The sequence below is a fragment of the Lactuca virosa genome, chromosome 3 (genome assembly GCF_052849685.1).
Source record: "Lactuca virosa cultivar CGN04683 chromosome 3, Lactuca_virosa_CGN04683_v6, whole genome shotgun sequence".
In the NCBI taxonomy this organism is placed as follows: domain Eukaryota; kingdom Viridiplantae; phylum Streptophyta; class Magnoliopsida; order Asterales; family Asteraceae; genus Lactuca; species Lactuca virosa.
The window spans coordinates 248,899,513-248,922,097 of record NC_136428.1 but is presented as its reverse complement, the minus strand read 5'-3'; the positions used below and the strand labels follow the sequence as shown (position 1 = coordinate 248,922,097).

At 44.0% G+C, this 22,585-nt stretch overlaps 1 protein-coding gene across 1 annotated transcript; it reads right to left on the bottom strand.

The window, feature by feature from the left end:
• Positions 1-208: 208 nt before the first annotated feature.
• On the bottom strand, positions 209-1,148 carry LOC145164518 (uncharacterized). The gene is made up of 3 exons (XM_079083231.1): positions 920-1,148; positions 540-850; positions 209-385 (listed from the first exon to the last, which is right to left on the bottom strand). The coding sequence occupies exons 1-3, from the start codon at positions 1,146-1,148 to the stop codon at positions 209-211; spliced, it is 717 nt and encodes a 238-aa protein (XP_078939357.1).
• Positions 1,149-22,585: the final 21,437 nt, after the last annotated feature.

Sequence of the window (22,585 nt, the reverse complement as noted above, 5' to 3'; positions counted from 1 at the left end):
CCATAACGAGTCCGGAAGGCCGTCTTTTGCAAGTCCTCAGGAGTGGATAATGGTTCTTCACCGTTAGCTTATTCAGCTCCCGGTAGTCAATATACATCTGATGCGATCCATCCTACTTCTTCACAAACAGGATCGGTGCACCCAATGGTGAGCTACTCAGTCAGATGAATCCTATATCTAACATCTCCTGCAGTTGTGTAAACAACTCTTACATCTCTGGTGGAGCTAACCGATGTGGTGCTTTCGCTATCGGAGCCGTACCAGGAACCAAATCATTCAGGAACCCCATCTGCCTCTCTAGAGGCACCCCACGAAAATCCTCCGGAAACACATTCGGGTACTCCCGCACAATCGGCACACCATCAACCAACGCCTTACCCTTCCCCTAGGTATCCATAACATAGGTGACGAAACCGAAACAACTCTGATGAAGATAGCGTTTGGCCCTAACGGCTGAGCAAAGGACTGGCCCGCGCTGAGCGTCCTCCCCATGGACCAGCAACTCTCCCCCACTCGGGGTCCGAACACGGAACACGTACCAGATGGTGCTCATAATCAATCACCGCCCCATTGGGGCTAAACCAATCCACTCCCACTCTAACCTTATTCCCACGCAAAGGAATGGGAACCAAGTCGATCGGATACCGCTTGTTAAACATCTCTAGAACACAATCCCGATGAACCCCCGATACTCGGACATATCGATCATCCGGAATCTCAATCTTTAAGGGATTATCCAGCTCACTCGGAGCTCCAACAAAACTCTTGCTAAGAGCAAGAGACACAAAAGATCGGGTAGCCCCCGACTCAAAAAATAGCAAAGCAGAGATGTCGTTCACAAGGAACGATCCTAAAAGAAAACACACAAATATAAGCAGAGAAATCAACATAAATAAAGAGTTAAGGAGAAAAGACATACCCATCACCACATCTGGTGCAGCACGCGCCTCCTCAGCAGTTAGCTGAAAGGCCATGCTCCTCACAACAGGTGCATCCGCCTTGCCTTGGCAGAAATCTGTAATCCGTAGGGTCACTGGAGCAGGTGCTACTACTAGTCCTCCTAATGCTAGAATCGGGTAGTTGACCTTCTTGTTTCCCCTCTGATTGCAATGAAAGTAAATCATGCCTGATGTTTGTATGGCGGTCATAATAGAGGTACAATCCTTGCTAAAACGCCCTAACTTGCCGCACTTGTAGCAACCCGAACCACCCGCTCTGCAAAACCCTATCATGCGACCAGCCGCATTTGCCACATCGGCTCTGACCCTGCTGGCCTTTTGACCTAGAGTCGAAACCCTTGGATTTATTCTCTAAAACCCCAACTGTTTGCCCAGGCTCCGCCTTCCTCTTCCCTAGGTGCTCCAGATCAATGTCTCGCTCCCTTGCCCTGGATATCATATCATCCAGAATCGGGAAAGTAGAAAAACTAACGAACTCCCTGATGTCAGATCTCAACATATCATGGTATCGGGTCTTCCTAATCTCCTCATCAACTGCATACTGGTGTAGTAACAATGCCCTCTCTCTGAACTTGGTGGTGATCTCCGTCACAGTCTCAGTCGTTTGCCTCATGTCAAGAAACTCCCTAGCTAACTATTGCACCTTAAAATCCAGTGCAAACTCTACTAAAAATTGGGTCAAAAAATCTAGCTAGTTCATGGCCTCAGTGGCCGGGGTTCCCAAGGCATAGCCGGCCTCCTCCCACCAATCCCAAGCTCGCTCCCTCAAACATCTTGCAGTGAACCTGACCTTCGATCCCTAGGGGCAGAAGCTTGTCATCTGAACACGCTCAATGTGGGCTATTCAATGCTTAGCTATAATGGGGTCCTTTACTCCAAAGAAATCTGGTGCCCCACATCCCCTAGAATCCTTGAAGGAGAGTGTGCGGTCCCCCGACTGGCTAGCGGACCAACCGGCCCTGAAGATCCGAAGGTGAACCTCCATCAGCTCCATGAGACCCTCCTTGATCGACCCAAACATCATGGGGGTCACATCAAGGATGCGTCTAGTAATCTCTAACGCAATGAACTCTAATAATCACTCATCAATCGGTTCGGTGCCCATGCTCGAACCAGATCCAAATCCTGAAACTCCTGCTCCGTGACGTGTCACCACCATACTGAAACATAAACCATATAAACGATTATCAAACACACAAGATGGTTCACACTCATGAGTTCCCTAGATTCATCGTGGTCTTTCTGGTCTTGGGTATAAATCATGTGCTTGTAGGAGTATGACCCAATACTACCTTCCACACTTATTTATACCCTCCTCAAGGACTACCCCGACTCCTCCAAGTCATTCTTCCCAACTGATACATTGCTCAAACTATAAGGCGTCCTACGTACCAAAGCATCTCATAGGGACTCCCTAAGACTCCCTTCCTCATCCGTATCTGCTATCAGCTGCAGAAGGAACTTCTACAAATACTACCTAACTACTGCATGAACACAATTCCATACTACTAGTACTAGATAATTCTTTGAATGACAGGTGCCACACTACAACGGGTGGACTCAAACAAGAGCTGCACAATAGAGTTAAACCTATCCTTCTAAAATTATCCAATCGCAATAATATGTAACCCAACGCATTCACCCACTAGTTAGCTAGTACCAACAGAATTTCCTAAAGCACAAAGAATGCAACAGTCGAGCATCAGGCAATTCAACTCAAAACATACCTTATACAAGCCATCCTAACAAGTAACTTATATAATACTAGCATGCAAATCTAAAAGCTCATATAGATAGACACATAGAGGCACCCCAGGAAAATCCTCCGGAAGCACATTCGGGTACTCCCGCACAATCGGCACGCCATCAACCCACGCCTTACCCTTCCCCTAGGTATCCATAACATAGGTGACGAAACCGGAACAACCCTGATGAAGATAGCGTTTGCCCCTAACGGCTTAGCATAGGACTGGCCCGCGCTGAGCGTCCTCCCCATGGACCAGCAACTCTCCCCCACTTGGGGTCCGAAGACAGAACACGTACCAGATGGCGCTCATAATCAATCACCGCCCCATTGGGGCTCAACCAATCCACTCCCACTCTAACCTTATTCTCGCGCAAAGGAATGGGAACCAAGTCGATCGGATACCGCTTGTTAAACATCTCTAGAACACAATCCCGATGAACCCTCGATACTCGGACATATCGATCATTCGGAATCTCAACCTTTAAGGGATTATCTAGCTCACTCGGAGCTCAAACAAACCTCTTGCTAAGAGCAAGAGACACGAAAGATCGGGTAGCCCCCGACTCAAACAATATCAAAGCAGAGATGTCATTCACAAGGAATGATCCTAAAAGAAAACACACAAATATAAGTAGAGAAATCAACATAAATGAGTTAAGGAGAAAAGAAATACCCATCACCACATCTGGTGCAACACGCGCCTCCTCAACAGTCAGCTGAAAGGCCATGCTCCTCACAACAGGTGCATCCGCCTTGCCCTGGCAGAAATCTGTAATCCATAGGGTCACTGGAGCAGGTGCTACTACTGGTCCTCCTAATGCTAGAATCGGGTACTTGACCTTCTTGTTTCCCCTCTGATTGCAATGAAAGTAAATCATGTCTGATGTTTGTATGGCGGTCATAATAGAGGTACAGTCCTTGCTAAAATGCCCTAACTTGCCGCAGTTGTAGCAACCCGAACCACCCGCTCTGCAAAACCCTATCATGCGACCGGCCGCATTTGCCACATCGGGTCTGACCCTGCTGGCCTTTTGACCTAGAGTCGAAACCCTTAGATTTATTCTCTAAACCCCAACTGTTTGCCCAGGCTCCGCCTTCCTCTTCCCTAGGTGCTGCAGATCAATGTCTCGTTCCCTTGCCCTGGATATCATATCATCCAGAATCGGGAAAGTAGAAAAACTAACGAACTCCCTGATGTCAGATCTCAACATATCATGGTATCGGGTCTTCCTAATCTCCTCATCAACTGCATACTGGTGTAGCAACAATGCCCTCTCTCTGAACTTGGCGGTGATCTCCGTCATAGTCTCAGTCGTCTGCCTCATGTCAAGAAACTCCCTAGCTAACTATTGCACCTTAACAGCCAGTGCAAACTCTACTCAAAATCGGGTCAAAAAAGCTTGCTAGTTCATGGCCTCAGTGGCCGGGGTTCCCAAGGCATAGCCGGCCTCCTCCCACCAATCCCAGGCTCGCTCCCTCAAACATCTTGCAGTGAACCTGACCTTCGATCCCTTGGGGCAGAAGCTTGTCATCTGAACACACTCAATGTGGGCTATTCAATTCTTAGCTATAATGGGGTCCTTTACTCCAAAGAAATTCGGTGCCCCACATCCCCTAGAATCCTTGAAGGAGAGTGTGCGGTCCCCCGACTGGCTAGTAGACCAACCGGCCCTGAGGATCCGAAGGTGAACCTCCATCAGCTCCATGAGACCCTCCTTGATCGACCCAAACATCATGGAGGTCACATCAAGGATGCGTCTAGTAATCTCTAACGCAATGAACTCTAATAATCACTCATCAATCGGTTCGGTGCCCATGCTCGAACCAGATCCAAATCCCGAAACTCCTGCTCCGTGACGTGTCACCACCATACTGAAACATAAACCATATAAACGATTATCAAACACACAAGATGGTTCACACTCATGAGTTCCCTAGATTCATCGTGGTCTTCCTGGTCTTGGGTATAAATCATGTGCTTGTAGGAGTACGACCTAATACTACCTTCCACACTTATTTATACCCTCCTCAAGGACTACCCCGACTCCTCCAAGTCATTCTTCCCAACTGATACATTGCTTAAACTATAAGGCGTCCTATGTACCAAATCATCTCATAGGGACTCCCTAAGACTCCCTTCCTCATCCGTATCTGCTATCAGCTGCAGAAGGAACTTCTACAAATACTACCTAACTACTGCATGAACACAATTCCATACTACTAGTACTAGATAATTCTTTGAATGACAGGTCCCACACTACAACGGGTGGACTCAAACAAGAGCTGCACAATAGAGTTAAACCTATCCTTCTAAAATTATCCAATCGCAATAATATGTAACCCAACGCATTCATCCACTAGTTAGCTAGTACCAACAGAATTTCCTAAAGCACAAAGCATGCAACAGTCAAGCATCAGGCAATTCAACTCAAAACATACCTTATACAAGCCATCCTAACAAGTAACTTATATAATACTAGCATGCAAATCTAAAAGCTCATATAGATAGACACATAGAGGCACCCCAGGAAAATCCTCCGGAAACACATTCGGGTACTCCCGCACAATCGGCACGCCATCAACCCACGCCTTACCCTTCCCCTAGGTATCCATAACATAGGTGACGAAACCGAAACAACCCTGATGAAGATAGCGTTTTGCCCTAACGGTTGAGCATAGGACTGGCCCGCGCTGAGCGTCCTCCCCATGGACCAGCAACTCTCCCCCACTTGGGGTCCGAACACGGAACACGTACCAGATGGCGCTCATAATCAATCACCGCCCCATTGGGGCTCAACCAATCCACTCCCACTCTAACCTTATTCCCGCGCAAAGGAATGGGAACCAAGTCGATCGGATACCGCTTGTTAAACATCTCTAGAACACAATCCCGATGAACCCTCGATACTCGGACATATCGATCATCCGGAATCTCAACCTTTAAGGGATTATCCAGCTCACTCGGAGCTCCAACAAACCTCTTGCTAAGAGCAAGAGACACGAAAGATCGGGTAGCCCCCGACTCAAACAATATCAAAGCAGAGATGTCGTTCACAAGGAACGATCCTAAAAGAAAACACACAAATATAAGCAGAGAAATCAACATAAATAAATAGTTAAGGAGAAAATGTTGGATTAATGTCTAAGTCCGTAACTATAATTGGTAAGACTTGACCCGACCCGGCATGGTCCGTTTGGGTTGCATGGCATCATGCATTTGGATAGACTATAATGAGAGAAATAACACTTAAGGTTGGTTAATATATTATAAGTTCTAATATATTAATAAGGTTATTTAATTAGTATTGATCAAGAATTAATTTGGAATTAATTAAGTGATCAAAAGGAGACTAATTAAATATATGGGTTGATTGTGTAAATCATTCATTCTTATATATGTGGGCTTGTGATCCAAGATTCCTTATGTTGGACTAAGTCCATGGGGTGACCCATGGATACTCCATGGAGGTTAAAATCCATGGAGCATAAGGAATGGGTAAAGTTATGAGTTACATGGTGTAACCCTAATAGCCACCATATAAAAGAATCTCATGGCTCAAGAAATCGTGCACTAATGTGTGAGTGTGAGGGCTAGACGATTTCAAGGAGTGTTCAAGTTTCTCTCAAGTTATTCCAAGTGTATTTGGTGTTGTGTGAACCATTTGAGGTGTCACACTTGGGGCACTAGGCACTCAAGCTTCATGAAGACATTCTACATCAAAGAGGTATGTATTCTATCTTGTTATATTTATTATTTTGTATGCTAGATTAGGATAATACCTTGGATGTTCATAATTGTATGTATAATAGAGAAAACATAGATCCAAGGTATTTAGGGTTGCATGTACACTTAGGAGTGTTAGAATGCTCATAACCCAACAGTGGTATCAGAGCCTAGGCTTGTTTTCTTGTTATACTTGCAAAAGTAGCTGAAAAATCGAGTTGGATGCATATATTCGATTGTTTTGGCTGGAATTAGACTAGGAACATTACCCTAAGATGTTTTTGGACTTATAAACTTGTTTTTGATGTGGTAATGTTCATGCTAATCTAATTTCTAAGATAATTGTCATAATTTCAAGATTTGTATTAGTTTGTATGTTCATGCTAATTTCTTGAAGATTAGTGATTTGAATTATCTTGTTCTTATGAGGTTCTTAGATTAATAGAAAAGTTGTGTGAAATAGTTGTTTTCAATCCATTTTAATCTAAGAGTTGATTCCAAAGTGTGTTTTTGTAACTTGTCCTCAAGTTGGCAAAGGTTACAAAGTTGTGTGAAATAGTTGTTTTCAATCCATGTCTCAAGTTTTATGAAAAGTCACATTTAAGAATCATAAAACTCATAAAAGTTGGCAAAGGTTACAAAATGAAGAGTCTCTTCATTAAATTAAAAAAAAAGTGTAACCTTAATTAGTTCCATAAGTTACAATAAAAAAAAGGTTATTTTTTTATTAATTAGTTTAAAGTCTTCCATAACTTGTCCTCAAGTTATGGAACTTGAAGAGTTTTTTTTTTAATTAAAACTACTTTAAACTCATAAGTTATGGAATTAATTAGTTTTGAATAGTTTCAAAACTTGCCCTCAAGTTTTGGAATTTGAAAAGTTTTCACTTATGAATACTTTAATTCCAAGTTAGCCCTTAGAATTTTAAAAGTTAAAATTCAACCCTTATACTTTATAATATTATAAGTTAATAATATTTATATATATGTATAAGAGTAAAGTCAGTCTTACCGTTAGTAGGCCTCATTCACGAAGCTGGTCTATAAGGGGGGTATAAGGTTACTGCCTATAAAATGGCAGTTTAATGGGTGTCCACTCTCACCCACCGCTTCCTTGACTGGTGGAGGGTCGTTAGCCGAACGGGTAGGACAAGGACTATAATTCTCCTTTCATTAAAAGTATTAATGATAAATACTAAGTAACTAAACTCTTATTAATACCCAATCTTAGTTACTTAGGAAAATGTGAATTTGGTGCTAACCCATGAAATTACACTTTGCACTTTGCTTAAGTCGTTAGTGGAGCGTGTGTGGTTAACCGGCACACTAACCTGGACTTAACAAGGTAGGAAAAGGGTAACTTAATATTTATCATAGTATCGGTGGAGCGTGTGTGGTTAACCGGCACACTGATTAAGGGGTAAATATTAAGGGTACCAAGTATATTTGCATGGTTATTCACACCTTGTTTTGTGATCCTCGGCATCCCAGTCACAAAACCTGAAGGGCACACTCGAGATTGAAACATGCCTTTGAATAGTTCAATGAATCTCAAAGATCTAGGAATTTCAAATCCAATTAAAACCTAATAAATTATTTCGTTTTTCATGGTGGAAATTGGTGAATCGTCATTCACCTACCTTTAAATATTTTATAGGTTGGATTACGGCATCCCTCTTCTAAGTTATAAAATAGTTTGTTGGGCCCTAGCCTTAATATTTCATATTGAGTGTCATATTAAGGACTTTAAATCAACTATCTTGAATATCTCCCAAAAAGATGTCTGGTCTAGACATTTATGATCTTCCCAAATCTCTTGAAACAAGCTTTCCTAAATGAAGATGATGTCCCATGGATATCATACTTCTTTCACCTCCTCCAATTATTCTCCCTAACCCACAAGTTCCTAAAAAGTTTAAGGTCACTCAAGCCCTATTGGCAAGGCAAGGTCTTGGTGTGATCACATCTTGGAGATGTAGTCACATATTGACAAGCCGGGAGAGTTGGGTGTCAAAGTCTTGAGAAAGTTGGTGGCTCAACTACTTTCTAAGTCACATAGTGAGTTCTTTTGGGAATCCTATGAAACAGACTAAGACAAGACCCTTAATGATCTTATCTATTTGCTAAGATCAACTTCCTAAAACGCTATGGACATTGACAATGATGCCATTGAATATCCAGTAAAGCTCTCTCTTCCCAATGGAAAGGGATCGGCCATAGTCAACTCTGTTGACCCAATGGTAAAGAGAGAGGCGAAGTCTGAGATAGTCCCATTATCAAGGATCCATAGGTAACTATTGCCAAAGGAAGGGGCATTGGTTACGAAGCTACCAAATTTACCTAAGGATGTTAAAGTCAGTAAGTTTGGCTCTACTTCAGGTAAAGTCTATTGTCTAACTCTATTAAGTACATGTTGATTCTGATCGCGAAGATGGATTTCAATCGCATGGTTCGGTGATCAGAATTTTGGGCTATTACTTAAGAGTTATGATATTTATATTGCTTAGGAATAGATAACAACAAGGTTTTCATATGGATTGTAAGGATAAGTTTTCCGCAAAGTTTTAAAATAAAAGGAAAAAGGTTTTGATTTTATTTATTTTAAGTATCCTTACAATGGCATTTGTGAAAAGTTGTTGCTTATAAGATTCCATTGATAGCAATATTGGAAAAATGGATTTGATTCTTTCGGTTGTGGTAGTGTCTAATATTACCAAATAAGGAAAGATTCTCATCACCCAAGGTTCAATTGGACCGAAACTTGGAATCATGCAAGTTGTATAGTATGATGAATGAGAACTTTCAGCTTGGAAAATTAAGACTAATTCCTTATGTGAATAAGGAAAGGACTAAGGGATCGAGTACACATTCTTGTGCACTGGTCAAGTCCACCACAAAAGATCAAGAAGACTATTCGTCATGATTTACTTAAGTTCAGTAAATATGGTTATACTTATAAGTTTAAGTATAAGTCTGTAGCATTGGAGAAGTTTCAATGTGAGACAGAACGAATAAGAAGAATCAAAGTATGGCAGAAAGATAAAAGTTTCTCAAATCTGAAAAGATGGGAGAGTACTTTAGTATCATGTTTATGATCATCTTAATGATTAAGATACCATATCACAATTGGTCCTCTAAAGTCATCTTAGTGCATTCTTATGACTAAGAAGAGGAGTCATGAATTGTTGAAATGGTTAAATCAAAAAGATGAGTCATACTTCGTTCCAAAAAAATTGTTAGAGTCATACTCCAAGATTGTAACTTGAGTGATATATCTTAAAGAGGGTTTGTTAACACTAGTCAAATGTAAGAGTAAAAGGTTATCTACTCTTGTACATTTGAAATTGGTAAGTTGTGATGTTTTGGATAAAACAGAGACCAACTTAGGCCAATTGTGTAAAGTGTTAGTCTTTATAAAGAATCCGCACTATCTCTTGAATATTTGACAAGGGAGTCTTATATGTCAAGAGGACAGTGGGAGTCTTAAAGCTCTTGAAAGTTTCAAGACTTAATCAAGAATAAAACCTAAAGTCCTTCACTAGCACACGACTTGAGGTTTATAACCTATCGTGTTGAAATTTTTGTGCCTATTCAAGTTGGCTTTGCATAGGAGTTCTGAGAGTTCTCAATTGGTTGCACAACTACTTGGAAGCAATGGCAGGCACCTGAGCTGCCAAATGGCATGAATTTAAGATTGCACAAGTTTAATCAATATGAGTTTGGATTTGTCACTAACCTTGTCTTGTGATTATGGTTTTGACAAATTCACATGGATAAGAACACATACACTATTAAATCTAAGTGTCTAAGGTTTCTCTCCGATTCATGAAAATGATGGTGAGGAAACACTTTCACTAAGTAGATTTTAGCTAGATAGCAATTGTGATATTTGCATTCTCAAAGTCGTTAGTGGAGCGTGTGTGGTTTACCGGCACACTAACATGGACTTGTGAGAAGTGGCAAAGGTCTAAACAATTGAGACTATGATTACGGCATCCCTTTTCATAGTTCTAAAATTGTTTAGACACACATGTGAGCTATCTAAGAGAGATGTATGATTTTGATAAAGTTTTATCAAAACAATCTAGTATCAGAAATCTGAACTTTGGTAAGAAAGTCAGCTGATTTCTGAGTACATGTCAAATCTAGTGGGAGCATAAGTGTTATGCTAATAATCATCATGTTAGTGGGAGCATGATAATTATGACAAAGGTTGCAAGTTAGCAATGTTAATTATAGAAAACAAAAGTTTCAATTCGTGAGGTTGCAGGGGTTGAAAAAGTTGTTTTGCTATAATTAAGGGAGAGGAAATTATACTTCATTTCAATTCTAAAAGCTTAGATTGAGATTTTAATCGTATTTAATCAAGGATATATATATATATGAATTTCATGTTGGAATGGCTCAACATAAGGAAATTCTATATATGGGTCCATTATTTGCGTTCTAAAATTCGATTATGATTACGACATCCCTTTTCGTAATCTGAATTTTGAGAACTTGGCAAATTGAAATGGAAATATTATAGCAAAAGACTAGTTTAGTCTTTATGTGAGACATCATGAATCGTGTCCCATATGCTTCGGATATAGGATCGATTACATGTGCTATATTCATCCTTTCTAAAATTTTCCAAATGCCTGGGGCATTATGAAGGGAAAAGGTCTAGAATTGGATATGACTAAAATGATTAAGCAATTGTCAAGGACAATCTAAGGTTTACCAAAGATTGGTTGCTCAAGGACAGTTGGAAGTATAATGTTAATTCTGGAAGGACCATATTGACATAATCTGTAAGGAGGCAACTCTTGTTCAGAAGTGATAGTCAAAATGGAATATGGAAATGTTTCAAAGTTAGAAATTATTCAATCTGTCTAAGATTAGGAAACTTAATGAAAGAAGGATGTTTCCAAGGAGCTGATCTCCTTTGGAATGCTCTGTAATGATTGTTGTCAAGTCTTTCTGACTTCGTGCATGATCATTAAGAGGATCAATGCATATAAGTTTAGAATCTAACAGATTTCAGTAAATGGCATGAATTTGGAATTCTTGCATTTGCAGTAAGGATTTGGGACTGTGAAAAGAGGATCATTGGAGTGATGTTCAATTGATCTATTTTACAAAGTAAAGATCATAGACAAACATAGTATGCATACTTGGTGTATGGCATGACTAGTGTTTAGAAAACATAGTGTACATGCTTGGAGCATGGGACAACTATTGTTTTAAATTCAAGTATAAAGTTGATAAAACCGAAACAATGCATAATGAGTAATCAGTATGGTGATAAATAAAAGTGTTTATTTATATTCATAGGGTTTGATACCATATTTGATTCATTTATTCTTGTGTTTCACTTTGCATGTTTTGACTTCCAGAATAACTAAGTCGCTCTTGATTAAGTTATTCAAACCATCCATAGTCGGTCATATGTTGGAAGTAGATATGAATCAAGACTGTCATGGGTTGGTTTGTAGAGGTCCAAGTTGGTGGACAAAGTGGTGCTACAACACTCATGAGTGCTCATAAGTTCTGAGTATTGGATTCAACCCGCGCTCATTTGAATCACTTCATGGATTTTATCACGAGTGATCATGAGACGATAATATCTTATATTCTTCAAACCTAGAGATATGAGTTGTTACTATGAGTTGGTTATACATTGATTGCACGAAAACACATTGGTAACTCGATGTTATAAAACGTGCCTTTGTGTATGATTCAACAAGTAGTAGAACAAGCCATATGAGTCGAAGTTTATCCATTCCTTTTACCTTCGGGATAAAAGCGATATGTGTGGGCCCCTCGATGATTTAAAGATGATACATGTGAGTGCTTGGCCAAGCCAGGACTGATTTGATTTGATCAATCAGTCAGTCATCATGAATCGGAAATCGGGAAACAACAAATAGACAGAGAGAATGATTGATAATCCATGTCTCAGTCCATATGATATCTAGAATGGAGGAATATATGATCCCTTATCTAATGGACAAGTCATTGACAAAGGTCAGAGTTCATCGACAAGGTCAGAGTTCGACAGAAGCTTTTGAGAGCTACGATTGCTGATCGGTTCCTGAAGTCATACGCAATAATAGTTTTAGACTTATCCAAGTGGGAGACTGTTGGATTAATGTCTAAGTCCATAACTATAATTGGTAAGACTTGACCCGACCCGGCATGGTCCATTTGGGTTGCATGGCATCATGCATTTGGATAGACTATAATGAGAGAAATAACACTTAAGGTTGGTTAATATATTATAAGTTCTAATATATTAATAAGGTTATTTAATTAGTATTTATGAAGAATTAATTTGGAATTAATTAAGTGAGCAAAAGGAGACTAATTAAATATATGGGTTGATTGTGTAAATCATTCATTCTTATATATGTGGGCTTGTGATCCAAGATTCCTTATGTTGGACTAAGTCCATGGGGTGACCCATGGATACTCCATGAAGGTTAAAATCCATGGAGCATAAGGAATGGGTAAAGATATGAGTTACATGGTGTAACCCTAATAGCCACCATATAAAAGAATCCCATGGCTCAAGAAATCGTGCACTAATGTGTGAGTGTGAGGGCTAGACGATTTCAAGGAGTGTTCAAGTTTCTCTCAAGTTATTCCAAGTGTATTTGGTGTTGTGTGAACCATTTGAGGTGTCACACTGGGGGCACTAGGCACTCAAGCTTCATGAAGACATTCTACATCAAAGAGGTATGTATTCTATCTTGTTATATTTATTATTTTGTATGCTAGATTAGGATAATACCTTGGATGTTCATAATTGTATGTATAATAGAGAAAACATAGATCCAAGGTATTTAGGGTTGCATGTACACTTAGGAGTGTTAGAATGCTCATAACCCAACAGAAAAGACATACCCATCACCATATCTGGTGCAGCACGCGCCTCCTCAGCAGTCAGCTGAAAGGCCATGCTCCTAACAACAGGTGCATCCGCCTTGCCCAGGCAGAAATCTGTAATCCGTAGGGTCACTGGAGCAGGTGCTACTACTGGTCCTCCTATTGCTAGAATCGGGTAGTTGACCTTCTTGTTTCCCCTCTGATTGCAATGAAAGTAAATCAGACCTGATGTTTGTATGACGGTCATAATAGAGGTACAGTCCTTGCTAAAATGCCCTAACTTGCAGCACTTGTAGCAACCCGAACCACCCGCTCTGCAAATCCTATCATGCGACCGGACGTATTTGCCACATCGGCTCTGAACCTGCTGGCCTTTTGACCTAGAGTCGAAACCCTTGGATTTACTCTCTAAAACCCCAACTGTTTGCCCAGGCTCCGACTTCCTCTTCCCTAGGTGCTCCAGATCAATGTCTCGCTCCCTTGCCCTGGATATCATATCATCCAGAATCGGGAAAGTAGAAAAACTAACGAACTCCTTGATGTCAGATCTCAGCATATCATGGTATCGGGTCTTCCTAATCTCCTCATCAACTGCATACTGGTGTAGCAACAATGCCCTCTCTCCGAACTTGGCGGTGATCTCCGTCACAGTCTCAGTCGTCTGCCTCATGTCAAGAAACTCCCTAGCTAACTATTGCACCTTAACAGCCAGTGCAAACTCTACTCAAAATCGGGTCAAAAAATCTAGCTAGTTCATGGCCTCAGTGGCCGGGGTTCCCAAGGCATAGTCGGCCTCCTCCCATCAATCCCAGGCTCGCTCCCTCAAACATCTTGCAGTGAACCTGAACTTCGATCCCTCGTGGCAGAAGCTTGTCATCTGAACACACTCAATGTGGGCTATTCAATGCTTAGCTATAATGGGGTCCTTTACTCCAAAGAAATTTGGTGCCCCACATCCCCTAGAATCCTTGAAGGAGAGTGTGCGGTCCCCTGACTGGCTAGCGGACCAACCGGCCTTGTAGATCCGAAGGTGAACCTCCATCAGCTCCATGAGACCCTCCTTGATCGACCCAAACATCATGGGGGTCACATCAAGGATGCGTCTAGTAATCTCTAACGCAATGAACTCTAATAATCACTCATCAATCGGTTCGGTGCCCATGCTCGAACCAGATCCAAATCCTGAAAATCCTGCTCCGTGACGTGTCACCATCATATTGAAACATAAACGATATAAACGATTATCAAACACACAAGATGGTTCATACTCCCGAGTTCCCTAGATTCATCGTGGTCTTCCTGGTCTTGGGTATAAATCATGTGCTTGTAGGAGTACGACCCAATACTACCTTCCACACTTATTTATACCCTCCTCAAGGACTACCCCGACTCTCCAAGTCATTCTTCTCAACTGATACATTGCTCAAACTATAAGGCGTCCTACGTACCAAAGCATCTCATAGGGACTCCCTAAGACTCCCTTCCTCATCCCTATCTGCTATCAGCTGCAGAAGGAACTTCTATAAATACTACCTAACTACTGCATGAACACAATTCCATACTACTAGTACTAGATAATTCTTTGAATGACAGGTCCCACACTACAACGGGTGGACTCAAACAAGAGCTGCACAATAGAGTTAAACCTATCCTTCTAAAATTATCCAATCGCAATAATATGTAACCCAACGCATTTATCCATTAGTTAGCTAGTACCAACAAAATTTCCTAAAGCACAAAGCATGCAACAGTCAAGCATCAGACAATTCAACTCAAAACATACCATATACAAGCCATCCTAACAAGTAACTGATATAATACTAGCATGCAAATCTAAAAGCTCATATAGATAGACACATAAAGTCATCTCTCCAAGCATTCTGTCATGCAATTCTGAGCAGATCCTTAGCCCCTAATCTAGCATGTAATTCTCATATCATAGCATAAAACAGATAACTTGTATGGGTATTTTGGGAAGACTTACTTGAGCTCGGCTGATTTCACACATCACACCCCTTGTCTTTTATTAAAAAATCCTTAGATTAAAATGTTTCTTTTTATAAAAAAAAACTACCAAACCCTCTATTTGATTCCAGTCATACCCGAGAGTATGCCCAAATCCCTGAAACCAAGGCTCTGATACCAAATTGTAACATCCCAAAAATACAGATAAAATTTTGTAACCATTTTCATTCGAATCACATGACACTAATAGCAAAACAGTCAAAAGAGTATCATAGTAACATGTTATCAGAGTACAAATTCCCAAAATCTCTAAATACGGAAATCATAGGGTGATGAGGTGCGATCAAGCTGAGCCCTTCCCCTTCGAACTAGAAGTACCTGAAGCATAAACTGAAAACTGTAAGCACAATGCTTAGTGATTTCCCCCAAAATACCATATACTAAACAAACATACTGCCAAACATATTTGGGTGCCTGCTTACCCCTTCGGTCTATTTCAACCGGATACTATCAAGCATATACGGGTGCTTGTAATCCCCTTTGGTCTATTTCAACCAGATATCAGGTCTATTTCACCCCTACTACCACCACATAATATCATAAAAAAAATCACAGATTCATCAAGCAAATACAGGCATAACTAACACTTGTTACAAAGACAATCATCACATTACATCATAAACTAGTGGGCCGACATTGGTGCCTGCGACCCATGGATACTACGAAGAAAGACTCACCTCAGACTGGAGATATCAAATCGCACTCGGCAGATGACTCGCGAAAACCTCTTCCTAACGCACAAGCATAAAACCCTAATTAGAAATTAGGTCACACTCTAACTCAAAGGTCCAAACCCTAGTTCTTGACTTAAGGTAAAAAGGTCTCCTTTATTCTTTACTCAATATGCCTCTCTCCCCCTTAAGGCCCAAATCCATAAAAAGCCCAAAAGGCATCAAAACCCAACTACAAGGCCTCTAAGGCCCAATATGGCCCAAAAAGCCCAACATGGTTTAAGCAAAAAATGACCTGCTACCATCAGGTGGGCACGAGGCCCAACTTAAACAAGTCCAAAGGGCCAACAAAAATCGAGGGCAAAATTTGTCTAGGCCTACAGACTGCATACGTGCGACGTACATGGATCATACTGTAAGATCCCAAAAATACCAGCTAAAAAATTCATTTTAAATTAGGTTAATACATAAAAGCATCGTTACAAAACATTCATAATATTAATTCATCTCTGAAAACCGGTAACATCATAGTAAAATATTCAGAGTACACCCTAGAAAATCCATAGTGCGGAACAAGAGTGTGTGTGATATGCCGCTACCGCGCCGACTCCTTTCCCCTAGCTGAAGAGGTACCTGAAAACAAAACTATAAAACGTAAGCACAAAGCTTAGTGAGTTCCCCCAACGACCCTCATACCATACAATCACATCGCATACATGTCTGCCGGGCATTTATGGGTGCCCGACCTTCCCCTTCGGTCCTGTCGACCAGATACTGCCTAGCATATCTAGGTGCTGGCCTACCCCTTCGGTCCTGTCGACCGGATCGGGGACTGTTTCACCCCTACTACTGCTACCACATAATAACATATCACATAACCCATACATCATAATCTGCTAGCACATAAAGCATATCAGGTAGTAACAAACCTAGATGATTATCACACAGACAGTCATCTATCATACGACTCCTACTAGTGGGCCGACATTGTGGCCTTAGACCCACTTCTACTGGAAGGTAACTCACCTCGAGGGTAGCTGCTGAAAACCCGCTCAACCTACGCCTGGCTGCCGCACCGGTAACCCTCCGGCTATAAATCTGTAATCATGGATTAGGTACTCATAAATACCCCTTAGGTCAAATAACTGGTCAAAGTCAACCCTCTGATTGACTGGACTCGTCGAGTCCTTCTACGTCTAGCCCAACTCTGACTCATCGGGTCCCTGTTCCCACTCACTGAGTCAGCCTGACTTGCTAAACGGGGACAACTAACAAACCCGCGACTGGACTCGCCGAGTCCAAGGGGGGACTCGCCGAGTCCGACGAACAGATCTCACAATTCGCTCCAATCTTCCATCAGAACATCAACCTTGGAGATTTGGAGATTCTGGGACTATAGCTACACGTTAAATTGCTAATTCCACGTGCGACTACGAAGGGTTGGACCTCCTACACTTAAACCCTTCTTATCCTAGTGACAGTTCATATGACTCGCCGAGTTTGAAGAACAACTCGTCGAGTACCAAGCAATCTTCATAGGACTCGCCGAGTTGTTCATCCAACTCGTCGAGTCTAAGGCCATCTTCATGGAACTCGCCGAGTGCACTTTGGCACTCGCCGAGTTCCCTTCGACTCTTCACCCAATCTGGCCAAATCTGAGACATGCAACTGATCCAACTCATGGGTCTCAGTTCCTAGGGTCTGGTTATCACATATACACACGAAATCTGGGGGTTTTAAGGCTTGAAGATCAACCACTGGGGACAAAAAGGAACCTAAGAGCTAATGAGCAAAGTGAGGGTTTTATTACCTGATTTGATGCCTTCCCCAGAGTAGATTTCGGATCTACCTTCACTTCTGGAACACTCCAACTTCCTCCTTCTTCTTCTAAGCTCCAAAACCTTCTTTGGAAGATCAAAATCACTTAAGAACGCTAAAGGAGCTATGGTTGTTCTCTACTGCTCTCTGGGAGGAAAATGGGACGAAATGGGTGTTTTAGAATGGGTAAAATAGGGTGCAATGTCTGAAAATAGAGTTTCATCCAGACAGGTGGACTCGCCGAGTCCATATGTCGACTCGCCGAGTTCCCAGCTTAAATCCCGTGTCCACATCGCTGCTACTCGGCGAGTCGGGACGCAGACTCGCCGAGTTCATGGCAAAAATTTAAGAAAATACTTAAATAAAATCGTACCAGGAATCGGGTGTTACAAATCTCCCTCACTTATTTTAGACTTCGTCCTCGAAGTCTGCCGCTCCCTCCCGGAACAGCTCCGGATAATGCTCCACCATCTCATCCGCGGGCTCGCAAGTCCATTCCGAGCCCCTCCGGTGCTGCCATTGCACCTTCACCAGCTCCACCCTCTTGTTCCTCAGTTCCTTCGACTTCCGGTCTAGGATAGCCACAGGCCGCTCGATATAATTCAGGCTGTCATCAACCTGGATGTCCTCCAAAGGTACCACCGCTGAGTCGTCCACCAGGCACTTCCGCAGCTGGGAGACGTGGAAAGTGTTGTGGATCTGATTGAGTTCGGCTGGCAGATCCAGCCGGTATGCCACCTTGCCCACTCGGGCTGCAACCCTAAACGGTCCGATATACCTGGGACCCAACTTGCCCCGCTTCCTGAATCGGATGACGCCCTTCCAAGGCGACACTTTCAGGAGAACCATATCCCCAACCTGGAACTCCAAGTCTGATCGGCGCCTATCAGCATAACTCTTCTGCCGACTCTGAGCAGTCTGAAGCCTGCTCCGGACCTACTGAATCTTCTCTGTCGTCTTGAGCACTACTTCGGTGCTCCCCATGACTCTCTGTCCAACCTCGCCCTAACATATCGGGGTCCTGCAGTTCCTCCCGTACAACATCTCGAAGGGAGGACAGTCAATACTCGCGTGATAGCTGTTATTGTATGAAAACTCGGCTAAAGGAAGATAGGTATCCCAGCTACCACCGAAGTCTAAAACACACGCCCGCAGCATGTCCTCCAGAGTCTGGATGGTCCGCTCGCTCTGGCCATCCGTCTGCGGGTGGAAGGCTGTACTAAAATGCAGACGAGTACCCAACTCGTCATGAAACTTCTTCCAGAACCTGGAAGTGAACCGCACATCCCTATCCGAAATCACTAAAACTGGCACCCCATGTCGTTCCACTACCTCTCTAATGTAGATATCGGCCAATTTCTCGGCCGAGATGCTCTCCTGAATCGGGATAAAGTGGGCGCTCTTGGTCAACCGATCGACGATGACCCATATCGAATCCACTCCCCGCGCGGTCCTTGGAAGCTTGGTGATGAAATCCATCGCGATGTCTTCCCATTTCCACAGCGGGATATCCAACGGTTGCATCTTGCCGTGCGGTCTCTGGTGTTCGGCCTTGACCTTCCTGCAGGTCAGGCACCGGTCAACGTACCATGCTACATCCCGCTTCATGCAGGGCCACCAATAGTCCAGACGAAGATCCCTATACATCTTCGTTGCCCCTGGATGAACGGAGAATCGGGATTTGTGCGCCTCCTCCATCAGAACCTGGCGCACGCCTCCGAGGTATGGAACCCACACCCTGCGGTGTAATGTCAATAATCCCCTACTGTCATGGTCGAAGGAGGAAACTTGTCCCATAATCCGCTCACTCTTCCGATGTTCCTCCTTTATAGCCTCCTGCTGAGCCTCCCGGATCCGCTCCAGAAGCGGAGTCACCACCGTCATCCTCAAACAGATATCCCTGATCGGTGCTACCTTGCGGCTAAGCGCATCGGCCACGACATTGGCCTTCCCTGGGTGGTAGAGGATCTCACAATCGTAATCCTTTACCACATCAAGCCACCGACGCTGCCTCATATTCAGATTTGGCTGGTCCATGAGGTACCTCAAACTCTTGTGGTCCGTGTAAATCGTACAGCGAACCCCATAGAGGTAATGACGCCAAATCTTGAGGGCGAACACAACGACCCCCAACTCCAAATCATGCGTCGGGTAGTTCGCCTCGTGAGGCTTCAGCTGCCTCGACGCGTAGGAGATGACATGCCCTCTCTGCATGAATACTGCGCCCAAACCTGAGGTGGACGCATCGCAATATACAACAAAATCCTCCATGCCCTCCGGCAAGGCTAAGATTGGCACCTCGCACAATCTCTGTCTCAGTGTCTCGAATGCTGCCTACTGCTCAGGCCCCCAACGAAAGACAACGGCCTTCCTCGTTAACCTGGTCAGGGGTAATGCTATCTTGGAGAAATCCTGGATGAATCTCCGATAGTAGCCAGCCAATCCCAGGAAACTCCGAATCTCAGATGGAGATTTCGGAACCTCCCATCTCATCACGGCCTCCACCTTGGCCGGATCCACCGATATCCCGTTCTGGTTGACAAGGTGCCCAAGAAACTGCACCTCGCGCAACCAGAACTCACACTTGGAGAACTTGGCATACAAGTTCTCCCTCCTCAAGGTCTCTAGAACCTCTCGCAAATGCTCCTCATGCTGCTCTCGCGTCTTGGAGTAAACCAAGATATCATCAATAAATACTATCACCGACCGGTCTAACATCGGTCTACACACGCGGTTCATGAGGTCCATGAACGCGGCAGGAGCATTGGTGAGCCCGAAAGGCATCACCACGAACTCATAGTGGCCATAACGTGTCCGAAATGCCATCTTCTGCACATCCTCCTCTCTGACCCTCACCTGGTGATACCCTGAACGCAAATCTATCTTGGAGAACCAAGATGCTCCCTGAAGCTGGTCAAAGAGGTCGTCAATCCTCGGGAGTGGGTAGCGGTTCTTCACCGTTACCTTATTCAGCTCCATATAATCGATACACATCCGATGCGACCCGTCCTTCTTATTCACAAACAGAATCGGGGCTCCCCAGGGTGAACTGCTCGGTCGAATGAAACCCATGTCTAACAGCTCCTGAAGCTGTGTAGACAACTCCTGCATCTCAGGAGGAGCCAACCGATACGGTGCCTTGGCTATCGGAGCCGCACCAGGGACTAGGTCGATCCTGAACTCCACCTGTCGCTCCGGAGGTATCCCAGGCAGCTCCTCGGGGAATACATCCGCGAACTCTCGTACTACGGGCACATCGCCCACCGTCGCCTTACCCGCCTCCCGGGTGTCCATGACATATACGACATATCCTGCGCAACCCTGCTGAAGGTAACACCTTGCCCTCACTGCCGAACAGAAGGCTGGCCCTCGCTGTGATCTCTCACCCTAAATTACTAACTCTCCCCCACTTGGGGCTCTGACTCGTACTAACTGCTGCGCGCAATCTATCACTGCCCCATTGGGACTCAGCCAATCCATACCAATAATGACCTTGTTTCCCCGCAATGGAATGGGAACTAGGTCAACCGAATACCGCTCTTCGAACAACCTCAATACACAATCTCGGAAGACCTCTGATGCTCGCACCGACCGGTCGTCCGCAATCTCGACCTCTAAAGGGCAATCCAACATGCCCGAGGACTCAGGAAACTTCTTGCTAAGTGCAAGAGAAACAAAGGATCGGGTAGCCCCCGAATCAAACAACACCTGGACTGGAATACCGTTCACATGGAACGATCCTAAACGTATATACACAGAGCACATATCAATATCATAAATCTCATATAAATAGGTCAGAGGGAAAGAATCATACCCGTCACCACATCAGGTGCAGCGCGTGCCTCCTCGGCTGTTAGCTGAAATGCCCGGCTCCTCACCACCGGAGCCTCTGCCTTGCCCTGCCGGCCATCTGTAATCTGCAGGGTCGCTGGAGCTGGCGCCTGTACTGGCGCTGCTGCTGTTAACTGAGGGCAATTGGCCCTCTTGTGGCCCCTCTGGTTCCAGTGGAAACACAGCAACTCGGACGTCTGAAATACCAGAGTAGGAGCAGTACAATCCCTGCTAAAGTGCCCCGTCTTGCCGCACTTGTAGCAGCCTGACAATCCTAACCTGCATGGTCCCTCATGCGACTTGCCGCATTTCCTGCAGCGGTTACGACTCGGTGGGCCTCTTGGGCCCGGATCTGATCCCTTGGGCTTCTTACCCGAAGCCCCCGTCATCTGTCCCTCCTCAGCCTTTCTCTTCAGAATGTGACCCAGATCAATCTCCCTCTCCCTTGCCCTGGCAACCATGGACTCCAGGGTAGGGCAAGCTGAAAAACTGACATGCTCCCGGATGTCGGCTCGGAGCATGTCGTGGTAGCGGGTCCTCCTCATGTCCTCATCACCCGCGTACTGAGGTACCAGTAACGCCCTCTCTCGGAACTTGGCGGTGATCTCCGCCACTGTCTCCGTCGTCTGCCTCATATCCAAGAACTCCCGTGCCAACTGCTGGAGCTCCACCGCAGGCGCGAACTCCGTCCTGAATCGTGTTACAAAGTCCGGCCATGTCATAGCCTCAATGGTCGCGGCTCCCAAAGAGTCACAAACCGACTCCCACCAATCTCTAGCTCTGTCACGTAGACACCCTGCTGCAAATCGTACCTTCGACCCCTCGGGGCAGAAGCTGATCAGCTGTGCAGACTCAAGGTCTGCAATCCATCTTCTGGCAGCAATGGGGTCCTTCGCCCCATGGAAATCTGATGCACCACTGCCCCTGAAATCCTTAAAGGA